This window comes from Schistocerca nitens, chromosome 3 (genome assembly GCF_023898315.1).
Source record: "Schistocerca nitens isolate TAMUIC-IGC-003100 chromosome 3, iqSchNite1.1, whole genome shotgun sequence".
NCBI lineage: Eukaryota > Metazoa > Arthropoda > Insecta > Orthoptera > Acrididae > Schistocerca > Schistocerca nitens.
The window spans coordinates 158,420,664-158,433,479 of NC_064616.1; the positions used below are offsets into that span (position 1 = coordinate 158,420,664).

The 12,816-nt window shown below is 45.1% G+C and overlaps 1 protein-coding gene across 1 annotated transcript in view; it reads left to right on the forward strand.

Annotated features, from left to right (window-relative positions):
- The window catches only part of LOC126248100 (dual specificity protein phosphatase 10), a 228,907-nt gene that overhangs the window by 209,998 nt on the left and 6,093 nt on the right, over window positions 1-12,816 (forward strand). The window contains exon 4 of the mRNA XM_049948771.1: window positions 3,631-3,963. Within this exon, the coding sequence (XP_049804728.1) occupies window positions 3,631-3,963 (333 nt within the window). The remainder of the gene's footprint in view (window positions 1-3,630; window positions 3,964-12,816) is intronic.

A 12,816-nucleotide genomic window follows, 5' to 3' on the forward strand; every position in this document is an offset into this window, starting at 1 on the left:
CAATTGCCGTTTACGCATGTTCTACTGGACGTCAGCGCACAGCACGAACTAAGTCGGTGGTTCGGTTGATACCCTACAGACACGGTGTTTGGTACCGATCCGAGTGTCTGGAATCTGAAGGTTTAGGTGCTACATTAATGTTAATACGGGTATTTCAAAGTTGCGTTTCGTCACATAATGGCGCATACGAATTTAGTTTGGTCGGCAGATTTTTTGTTGAGTATTGTCTTTACACCATTTGACTTCAGCGCGTTTCCGACCTTCGGTAACAGAGAACAAATCTTTTGCACAGCTAAATACTTCTACAAAATGGAAATGTGTGGCAGCCTAAGATGGGGCTGTCTACCAGTAAATCGCATGGGAATCATTTTCTGGAATAGATTTTGATAATTCATCGCTGATGGAAGCACTACCATGATAAAATTCTTGCAATTTTCTCTGAAGGTGACCAGCAAAGGCTGAACAAAGCTATTAGAGGCAATGTTTTTGAGTCAAGCCTCCATGAAAATCGTGAAAGCATTAAAGCGGAATTTTCATTTTTCACAGTTCCTGCTTCGTGGGTCGTTGTAAGCAAACTAGCTGCAAAATTAACAATTAACAAATTTTATAATCACATGTGAATGTTGTAGTCGTTTGTAATAACGTACGACCCATGTGCTACGTTTGCAAGGCTGTGCTTACACCCCTCACCTGCATAGAAAGTGATGCCCTTATTGGGATTAACATCCATTTTCTCTATTGACAAGGAAGGCGTTGGGGAGTTCTTTGATAAATATCTGCCTTTGTTGGTGCAGACAGTGGTTTGTAAACTTGGGAATTCACGAACTTATTTAATCCGTGTACATCGGTGCAGCAAGGTGGTTACTATTTCTGCGTATTAAGTTGACTTCACAAACTCGTAAAATTTAGACACACAATGAAACGGAATGTACACTTGCAGGGACGTGGCAAGGCGATGGAAGAAAATTCAGTAGCGAAATTATCGTAAAACTTAGGCTCAATTTCATCGTGATAGTTTGACGCACGTCGCGCTATACATCTCTGGATCGTGTGAACAGCCGTATGTGCTGATAAACTTATTTTATGCTATAGGGCTTACGAAATTACCCATCGGGTACAGTTAAAAAGCAGGTGTTATCGGTTATGTGGCAATCGGAACGTTGTGATCTACCTGTAACGACATTGCCCCCTAGTAACAAGAGATCGTGCAAAAATCCGCGCGCTTTCATCCCAGATATTCCGGCACGGATAGAACTAAGCAAAGATTGTTTCATTAAGCGTAGACGTTAAATAGGCAGTACGTCCCCAGGGGCCGAATAGGTTAAGTTGCTGGAATTACAGCATGTTATCATTGGCAATAATTTGCAGACACGGGTAACATCTTGGTGTGCTGTAGTACAACATACATACGCGATGGAGTCGTAGCTTGTCATAATGTCAAATGACCGGAGACTGTCAGAATGAAATCTCGCAAGAACTGACTTCGAAAAGAAAAATTGGGAGCAGTATCTACTCTTTGCCCCTTTCGTTAAGACTGCGTTGAAGTTTGCCCGGAAGTGTGTTGGCTCTTCCGGGGAAAATAAGGGAAACAGGTCATGAGAAACACACGTGCCCGTATTTAACAGCAGTGCGTGTCTGTGGCTGAGTAGTAAGTTTTTACTTTGGAGATTTAGTTGTCTGTATGAGAAAGTGATACGATATGCTTGTCTCTTACTGGTACAGAAACGGTGCACATTTATAGCACTGAAAGGAGTCACACGTATCCGCAGGTATGTCGACGTTCCGTGGCATAGATAGGCCACTACAGAAGGGGCGGCTGCTCGACGCATGCAGTCGGGATCTCCAGCTTAGCTCTGCTCCCAGACCGATGCCTTCCACCTCAGATGTATTAGAGCCGCAAGACTACTTCCCTAGCTATGGTCGGGGTGGCCCCGACGTACCTATCTGTACTGCAGCAAGCCCTGGCCGTCTCCGTAGTTTATCGGCGAGATTTTTGTCGCTATTTAATATCTAAACTACTGGCCATTAAAATGGCTACACCAAGATGAAGTGCAGATGATAAACGGATATTCATTGGACAAATATGTTACACAAGAACTGACATGTGATTACATTTTCACGCAATTTGGGTGCATAGCTACTGAGAAATCAGTACCCAGAACCACCTCTGGCCGTGATAATGGTCTTGATGCGCCTGGGCAGTGAGTCAGTTTGGCTGGCGTGTACAGTTACAGCTGCCCATGCAGCTTCAACACGATACCACAGTTCATCAAGAGTAGTGACTGGCGTATTGGTCGAGCCAGTTGCTCGGCCACCATTGACCAGACTTTTTCAATTGGTGAGAGATCTGGAGAATGTGCTGGCTAGGGCAGCAGTGGAACATTCTCTGTATCCAGAAAGGCCCGTACAGGACCTGCAACATGTGGTCGTGCATTATCCTGCTGAAATGTAGGGTTTCGCAGGGATCGAATGAGGGGTAGAGCCACGGGTCGTAACACATCTGAAATGGAACGTCCACTGTTCAAAGTGCCGTCAATGAGAACAAGGTGACAGACGTGTAATCAATGGCACCCAATACCATCACGACGGGTGATACGCCAGTATGCCGATGACGAATACACGCTTCCAATGTGCGTTCACCGCGATGTCGCCAAACACAGATGCGACTATCATGATGCTGTAAACAGAACCTGGAGTCATCCGAAAAAATGACGTTGCCATTCGTGCACCCAGGTTCGTAGAGTACACCACCGCAGGCGCTCCTGTCTGTGATGCATCGTCAAGGGTAACCGCAGCCATGGTCTCCGAGCTGATAGTCCATGCTGCTGGAAACGCGTCGAACTGTTCGTGCAGATGGTTGTCTTGGAAACGTCCCCATCTGTTGACTCAGGGATAGAGACGTGGCTGCATGATCCGTTACAGCCATGCGGATAAGATGCCTGTCATCTCGACTGCTAGTGATGCGAGGCCGTTGGGGTCCAGCACGGCGTTCCATATTACCCTCCTGAACCCACCGATTCCATATTCTGCTAACAGTCAATGGATCGCGACCAACGCGAAGAGAAATGTCGCGATACGATAAACCGCAATCACGATAGGGTACAATCCGACCTTTATCAAAGTCGGGAACGTGATGGTACGCATTTCTCCTCCTCACACGAGGCATCACAACGTTTCACTAGGCAACCCCGGCCAGCTGCTGTTTGTGTATGCCAAATCGATTGGAGACTTTCCTTATGTCAGCACGTTGGTGTCGCCACCGGCGCCAACCTTGTGTGAATGCTCTGAAAAGCTAATCATTTGCATATAACACCATCTTCTTCCTGTCGCGTCTGTAGAAAATCATCTCCGTGGTGTAGCTATTTTAATAGCCAGTGGTGTATTTGCGCAATTTTAATCGTATTTTACGTGGCAGTACAGGAATTAAGTGCAGCGAGTTTTGGGACATCTGATTTTCTCGTTACATTGCCGTAAGAGTTAGCGCGGAGGCTCTGATACTCCGTAATTGAGACCTAATGTCGTCCTCAGTCATCCTAGAATACTGTAAGCGATCATTCATTTTGCAGTGATTTTTGTGCACGTTTATTGGGATTTTGGAAACCGTGACTGCACAGATAACTGTGTTTTCAGCGGGCGGCCACAAGGAGTTCCAACGGCGGCACTCTGCGCTGTGCGAGAACGCGCTGCTGTGCGCGGACGGCGACGCGGAGTCGTCGTCTGCGGCGGAGCGCGTGGAGGAGGCGCCCGCGTCTCGCGTGCTCCCGTTCCTCGTGCTGGGCAACGCGCGCGACGCGCAGAACCTAGACTGCCTGCGCCGCCTGGGCGTGACGCGCGTGCTCAACGTGACGCAGCAGCTGCAGCCGCCGCCCGCCGCGCCAGACATCTCCTACAAGCAGCTGCCCGCCGCAGATTCCACGCACCAGAACATCAAGCAGTACTTCGAGGAGGCCTTCGACTTCATCGGTGAGCACACTAATCCAAGCTGACACACTGATTAACTTCTAGAATACGAATTCATTCACAGTTCTCGGGTTGGAACTCTGGTTATTCCTAGGTTTCTTGTCACGTATAGTTTATTTCGTGTGGCAATGTGGAAAAATAATTGCACCGTGGCTGGGATCGACGTTGAACTGAAGGGATCCGTACCGGATACGTTGATAGAAGAGATAGAAGAAATCCAACGGAGAGCAGCGCGCTTCGTTACAGGATCATTTATTAATCGCGAAAGCGTTACGGAGATGATAAACTCCAGTGGAAGACAATGCAGGAGAGACGCTCAGTAGCTCGGTACGAGCTTTTGAAGTTTCGAAAACATACCTTCACCGACTAGTCAAGCAGTATATTGCTCCCTCCTACGTATATCTCGCGAATAGACCATGAGGATAAAATCGGAGATTAGAGCCCACACAGGCATACCGACAATCCTTCTTTCCACGAACAATACGAGACTGGAATAGAAGGGATAACCGATGGAGGTACTCAAGGTACCCTCCGCCACACACCGTCAGGTGGCTTGCGGAGGATGTATGTAGATGAAGGTCCACCCCAACAACTTTGTAGGTAACTCAGTTCGAAGGTCTGAGGAAGACGATAACGTACAGTCGTGACTATTAAAGCCCTATAGTGTCAGACATTTGCTCCGTACTTATTTGGTATCTAGCCACCCACCAATTCAACCAATTACATTATAAAATACGTGTATAATTGAAGTATTTGAAAACAATTTTGAGGAAAATTTTCGGAGAAAAAAGGGATGACATTAGCGGAGAGTCGCGAAAACTACTTAACGAAGAGGTTCACGAACTCTATTCAAGCCCTGACATCAGTATTATTGAATCATGTAGGCTGCGATGGGCGGATCACGTAGCTCGAATGGATGAGGGCAGGGCAGCGCACAGAGTACTGGTAGGACACTTAGAGGGAAAACGTCCTGTGGGGAGACAGAGGAGTAGATGCGAGGACAATGTGAAGGCTGATTTGAGGAGCCTAGGTATTGAAGGTGACTGGAAGGAAATAGCGCAAGACAGGAACACATAGCGAAAATGCGTTGCTGCGGTAATGGACTCTAGTCTGGTATGACCAGTGAGTAAATTCACCACTGCTTAATTATGTATCATTATAAATAACACACGCGTATAAATGGCTCTGAGCACTATGGGACTTAACTTATGAGGTCATGAGTCCCCTAGAACTTAGAACTACTTACACCTAACTAACCTAGGGACATCACACACATCCATGCCCTAGGCAGGATTCGAACCTGCGGTCGTAGCACAGGCGTATATACTTTTGTCATAGGATAATTTGATGGTATGTTAATTGTTAATATTTAACTAGTAAGTTCCACGGAATTAGTCATTGGAGGGAACTAATGACTGCCACTGTCCACAGAAATTTGTGCGGAAAATTGCTTCTGACATTACTTGCCGCTCGTGAGATAAGAATGTCAGCCGATTGTTGGGCTGGTGACAACGCCTAGGGATTAAAAGCAACGCCCAGGACTTCACTTACTGCTAGACTTGGTACTCAGTGCAGCTTTTAAGTCATTGACGCGTTTCTACGTGTGCAGTAATTATGACGATAGTATCTAATGCGGATAACTAAATCGAATTGTTAGTCACCTGTGGTTGTTACCTGAACACCACTCGCCGCTGTGTTTGCGAAAGTAATGGAAACTAAGGCCCCTTTTACTCTTTCATCCAGCGTCAGTGTTGCTGGCTGTAGCTCACAAGGAGATTACGTTCACATTTTCATTATTGGCTGTTCATCTACCAGTGTGCTCTGCAGTAGTTTCTAAGAATAGCTGTAATTTCTTGCTTACCTGTACATCACATGACCCACGGCCTAACATGATAAAAGTAATTTTGTCCATAACAGTAACAAAGAGTGGAAGGAAGAAATTGAACCTAGTTTTCGAGCATCTAGTTTCCGAAAACACTTCTGATACATACCGTATTAACACATTTGTATGTACTAAAATCATACTAAAGATGAACGAAATCGGCAACTCTCCGGGTGTATGCAATGCCAGATTTTACAAACGTCAGGCTCTCAGCATGGTCAGTAGTAGTACAACAGTGTTTCCCATAGAGTATGTGGTTGTCTGCTGCAGGCGATGCCATTGTGAGGAGCAAATTATGGAAAACAAAAATACTGCCGCCAAAGAACGAGTTATGGAAAATTAGCTTTCCATAGACTTCATGAGACAAAGGAGATCCTAATTTTTTTCAGTTTGTCGTTTGTTAGTGAGTTGTTTCGTTTCATTCCAAGCTGTAAAATTTTTCATGACATGTTGAACAGTTTCATAGTATTTATTGGCTTCCTCTGCACTTAGACAGTAACTTTCTGCGTAAACTAGTCACCGTTTTGACCAGTCACACAAGCAGAGAATTAATATTATACTACCGACCGACAGTGGGTATTCAGCGGATAAGCTACATGCAGGACTATAGTGAAGCAGCGGGCGAAGTGATAAACCGTGACGCGCAAAAACTCGGTGATTCCAATGTTTAAGGCCCCAATTTTTAGGACGAGTCTCGAATTCGAACAGAAACATGCTACTGAGGTCAGAGTGGAAAAGGTACTTCACGGAGACGATGGGAACGCGAGGAACAATATTACGTACGTCAGATAACCTGAACGCGCGTTCGAACGTACTCAGATGAAATAGAGCAGAGCGCCTACGGCAGGTCACATCTGGTTTAAACAGCATCGTGGCTGCTCGGGCAACAGAAAAATGTGATAGATGCGTTAGAACAGTGCCTGCCAGTTATCAAGTGGAAATTACAATAGTAAACGTGGTCACGCGGATGTTCTGTCTTGTCGTCGAGAAAGTGGAAAGGCAGTTAATGCCAGTTATCAGAACTGGTGCCCGGCTGACACTAGCATCTGCAACTAGAGCACCTTGCTGTCGGCCGTTTGTGAACTGATGGAGCCAACGGCACGCGGCTTTTCCACGCCACGCCAAACGTTCAATGTGATGCGATAGGAGCGTGTGTAAATGTATCACAGCGATGCTTTCCACTTCTACGATGGAGTAGATGGATTATAGGCCGGCCGCGGTGGTCTCACGGTTCTAGGCACTCAGTCCGGAACCGCGCGACTGCTACGGTCGCTGGTTCGAATCCTGCCTCGGGCATGGATGTGTGTGATGTCCTTAGGTTAGTTAGGTTTAAGTAGTTCTAAGTTCTACGGGACTGATGACCACAGATGTTAAGTCCCATAGTGCTCAGAGCCATTTAGATGGATTATAGTACAATTAGTGACGAACCTAGACTGAGATCAGACTTGGTGGAATGGCCACTGGTGCAGTATCTATGCAGACCTATAAGAGAAATTAAAGATGCTTGTACGGCGGCTGGAGAAGTTTAGCGCAAAATCTCTTCGTAACATTTTTCCGAAGAGTTCATTGGCGGACGTGTACCATACCTGTCGGTCGAGCCGACATGACTTAATCCACCGCAGTGGTAGTCAGACAATAAATTGGTCTACTGTTCGATCCCGTGTCGGTCGTACAATTCTTTTCCCACTTTTTACACATGTAGCAACATTAATGTGAGAAATGCTGAGCTAAACCATGTTTCGGAATCTACCTTAAACTGAAGGTCCCTTCATAACCAGCCGGTTCAGTCAGTTCAAAGGTCAGAGGAGGGCAACAGTACCCTACCGTGCCTGTTGAAACACTATGCTGCTCAAATAAACCTCCAGGTCGACATTTATCTTTTAGGGAAAATAAACTTCGTGTAACGAAGACCTGGCGACTATGGTGGAGCTAGACTGCACGGAAAATGTGAAAGTATGAAATGATTGCTGTCTTCAACGAAGGTTGTACATGGCAGCTGTCGACCATCAATCTGAACATGCTTAGTAAGATGTCGCATAGGTTGCCGTAATAGGGGTTGGATAAGGCTCGCATATTGTAATGAGTCACAATAATTAAAAGTTTCAAAAGGTTGTGGAGACCTATTACTCGGAATGTCTTCCCTTGTAAGAACAGGCTTTCTTAACCAAATTTCCAACGTCTTTTAAATTACGAAAACAGTAAATGGAAATGAAGTATATAAAAATTAATGAATTAAGCGAGGGAATTATGCATTAATCCAGTCACGTAAAACATGATACTCAGTGTAAAGAGTGCTCGTGTAAGAGTTACGAACCCGGGCGCTGTCGTAGGTATGTTCCGTTTGAAAATACGCTCGTCCTCTGCGGTTGACCAGACGTGAAATGGAAAGGAATAATCCCAGCACAGACGGTAGATAACGTCAAAACAGGTTTAGCGGACAAGCTGCATGCGGAATAATACTCTATGGACCGCTGAGCAGTAGTTTGTTGGTGAGTGGAAAACATGATTTAGGCCACCACCATTGCCTGTTGAATTATCGCTCAGTTAACTGATGCCATCGCTATCCCACACTGTGAACAATAGTGAAATAATCGTTTCGCCCACGAAAGTAGCTCGACCTGGACCCAAAGGAACATGTGGCGCCCTCAAGCCACTGTCCCGTAATCTACGGGATTCGTGCGGCCTGTGCATAGTGATCTGGTGCCGCACACGTCCGGAAACCTAGCAAGTAATTATTGAATTCCTTTGCGTTATACACGCTGTTACGCATTTTGTCATAAATGTTTCAGCTCCTGAGATGTCAAAATTACAGAAGCTTCGTCCTGACATTCGCCTTCGGTTACTGCCCTCCATTGCAGTTAATTTGTAAGTTCAATATAGGTACATATGAGCGTCTGGTCACGTAACATGTAATTCGTGGCGTGAGAATTGCGTGCCGTTTGACCTTGACGGATAATTTTAATAAGTCACAAACGCTGATGAGCAAAATGATTCGAAAGTATTGGGCAGCTACAAATTATGGACTCGCTAAAATGAGGTGTAAATTTTCAGTTAGTGTCCTACAAGGGTTTGGTCGAAGTCGTGGAAAGAACGGCGTCTAGAGCCACGTGGATCTTAGTGCACTGTTTTCGTTCTATGCCAGTTCATATTATCTGCAGAAGTCTTACGCTGACAAGATTTCGTACCTCTTCGTACTTGCACCCCTATCGGAGCACTGCAACCATATTATTGCTCGCCTGCGTGCTAGTAAGAGTGTTGAAAGTTTGCATAACACCTGCAAAACGCAGTAAGATTTATAACCTTAATTTCCTTAAGAAGCTACGCTACGGTTAGAGGCAGTAGAGCTCCACGCGTAAGACCAGTCTCACAAATAGCACACACTGCTGACGCGATCCGCTGGGCTTTGTATGCAAATGGTTGTGGCATCCTGGCGAGTGCGTTTACCCCAGGCCCTGGTCCAAAGCTTTCCACACACAGAACGTAAATTGTCTCAGTATTACGTTGGCTGAAAGATAAAAGCGAAACTACATTTCCAGCGTGATATGCTGTAGTGAAGCACCCAGAAGAGGGTATGTGCTCTTAGATTGCGACAGAATAGTTCACGAAGAATTTGGCAATATGAACCATTTGTTAGTATGACATTGCATCCTCTGTGACCAGTGCCTGCACTGATTCAGCTGCGAAGGGTCTCGTAAAGCCGTTCTCTCCCCTGAGGCAAGCGTTTCCACTTCGTAACTGGTCATTCATATTTGGGTGCTGGGCCCATACGTTTTGTCGGCGTTAGACGTGGGGATTTTGCTGGTCATGATAGTTCTTAATCACGAGACAGTTCATAAGAGATGTTACTTCTGGACGAGAATTTTCCTCTTGAGGTGGCACCACCCCTGTCTCATGAGGGAGAACACACAAGGACGCAGGCTGTCGGTGGTGTAGCGTCGTGCCTGAGTTCCAGCCATGACCTGAAGTCATACGCAATGACTTCCCATGGCGTGACCTCGCGAGATAACAGCCGTGCTTCTCCAGATTACAGGAAAAATACTTTCCCATAGGTCGCCACTACTCGCGGTTTTGCACTACCGTGAATGACTAACATAGCAATTACACTGAACACAATGCGATGCCATTCACCAGCAGTCCACGATTTACTGTCACGGCACCATAACAGCCATTCTTGTTAATGACATCTTGTACATTGGACAGTAATTCCGACGTTCAGCTACTGCTGTTCTCAAATCCCCAGGTTAGGATGGCCCACTTTATCTGTTGTGTTACTTGGTCTCGGCTGGCCAAATGGAGATCCACAATCCAAATACTGGGCACTGGTACGCGGCATCTCCGTGTGGTTCAGAGATCACTCACCCTAGCGACGTTGTTTCTGTCCCTTAACTGCTGTACCAGGCCTGGTAAGAACACTAACACCACTAACGCTCTTCATTAGCCCTTCTGTCACAAAAAATTGCAGCTCTAATTATTTACATACCCGTTTTTGTCCGGCAGTAATATATATATATATATATATATATATATATATATATATATATATATATATATGTATATATATATATATGTATATATATGTATATATATGTATATGTGTGTGTGTGTGTGTGTGTGTGTGTGTGTGTGTGTGTGTGTAGCCAAATTCTTGAGTTGATAAAACTAAGAAAACTGCGTCTTGAATGGAGGCGTAGCCATTTCGCGAATAAGTGACGTGCAAGCCGGTTTGTTGTACGCCAGACTGCAGTTTAGTTTTTTTTCCTTCATAGAAAGAGGCGGACTTTACTGCACTGGGCGTGTATGTTGCTGAAAGTAGCTTAGTTATCGGTGTCTCTTCCGTAGAGTTAATCAGGTCTTGTGCAAGCTATTCTTACTAGAACACACAGGCTGGTTCCGATTGCCACTGCGCTCTCCAGACGGTTTACGTTCAGTCGGTATAATTGTCACTGTTCAAGGGGAAGAAATAATGTGACAGGGTGGAAGGTGAGAAGAGTTTGCATAGTTACTGATTAACTGTCGAAAAAGTGGAAGTTAACTTAGCTGACGGTGGCAAACATATAAAAACTGTATAAAAAACTTCACCGGAATACATGTGGGCTGAGTGCAAGGTAGAAATGTTAGTTTCTAGAATTGGAGAAGTGAGCTAACTTCCATAGACAGCAATCACTGCCAGACATTGCCTATATTAAGATAGCGAGTTTAAGAAACATTCGCTTTCATGTTACTGCTTTCTTTTGATCGTTGCGGTCTCTGGATTTTCTGATCGCAAAACAACCTCGATTTCTTAAACTAGTTGTGGAAGTAACAGGCATTGCGCCTAGCTCTGTGATACGTGAAGTATTTATGTTCTCAGTGTTTTGTCGTGAATTAAATGCGGCGGTAGAATCTCACTTCAGCAGCTAAGATTTGCTTGTATTAAGTCTGAATGAAACGGTCACATGATTGACTAAATTCTTCACTCATTGGAGATGTTACAACCTAAACAAGGTTTGCATTTCAGCACTCACATTTCTACAGGTCACTAGCGCACGACGGAAGGCATTTGGTACCAATTCGCGGGTGGAGCTATGGCGAAGTAACTCAGTACGCGCCATAATCTGTTCCTATGAGCAACACAAATTTATGGCAGAAAATCTGTTACGTTAACTGCTTTGAATTAAGATAACTGTATCGCCCTGAACACTGTTAATTTCGTATGGTCGGTTACTAGCCTGCTACTATCGTAGCAGGATATCGCTGATAGTCTGATTCCTACTTGATAAGTACTTGAAACAATAGGGCAGTAACTCCAGATCACACAACTTACTTGCAGCACCGTTAAAAATGTAGCACTTCCTCAGGATCGCTGAGTCGAGCATTCGCTTTTCCTATTCCACATGTTACCCCAATACATAGAAGTTGGCGCTCTTCACCTCTGAGGTATTTGATTTCAGTAGCTTAACAACAATCCTATTATGTTAGTGTTCACCATATCAGATAATAGAATGGTAAAACTACTTCGCATCTGTGGGTTGGTTTTGACGCAAGTTCTCCCCCAGGAAATGATCCTATTACAGACGGAATGCTCGTGATCTCTGAACAGACAACGAAGTTGTTTCGCATTCCTGTAAATCGTCCGGCGACGGTATTTCCTTATAGACAATAGCTTTGGAAGCGAATTGGCTGCGGCTGTCAAATTAGCTCTGTTCGGAGGTTCTCATCCGTCATAAGCTATGTCTTTGGAAAGCTTGTGACTGTCGATTAAAGTACGAGAACTGCACCAGTTAACGTTTTTATGCGTAGTCTGACGCGTTTCAGAAATTGATTTCCATTTTACAGTACTAAGAGTTCGTCGTGCTATACATGGCATAAAACGAAACTATTCTCGTATTTACTAATGTCATTAGTGTGTGGCGAATTCTTCGCGTCTTACTGAAATTGGATGTGGCGCACGCAGTGTTAGTTTTCCCAGCACATCCTCGTGTGAGATGTACGCATGGGCAGCGAGGACGAGGCAGTGAATGACTCACAGCCAACCGCTTCCGGCCAGCTGCGCCGCGCCTGCGCACTGCTGTCACTCGCTACACCGAATGTGTGGGCCGATAGCGAACGGAGTCACATTCTCATGTAACTCCCGCCGAGTTGGAGGCCGCAAGCACGTAGTCTACATGGATTGACGTACTTGCGCGATATTTCGGAAACACTTCATAATTGCACGAATACTATATTTTTAAGTGCTTCACCCGTAAATTGCGCCTTAGGTCGGTATTACACTATCAAATTTGTCAAATATCTTTGTCCAATATCTTTCTCAAAGTTATTTGATGGTGTAATAAGGAACTTTGTCAAATGTCGTCCAATATTTGATCAAATCTAGGGCCTCGCTGTAGATTTGATCAAAGTCGCTTGTCTTCTGTTCACTGCAGTGTGACATGTTACCACATGGAGCGCTAACATCGCTGCATTCTGTCGTCTGTAGTGTTTTTATAAACATTGCC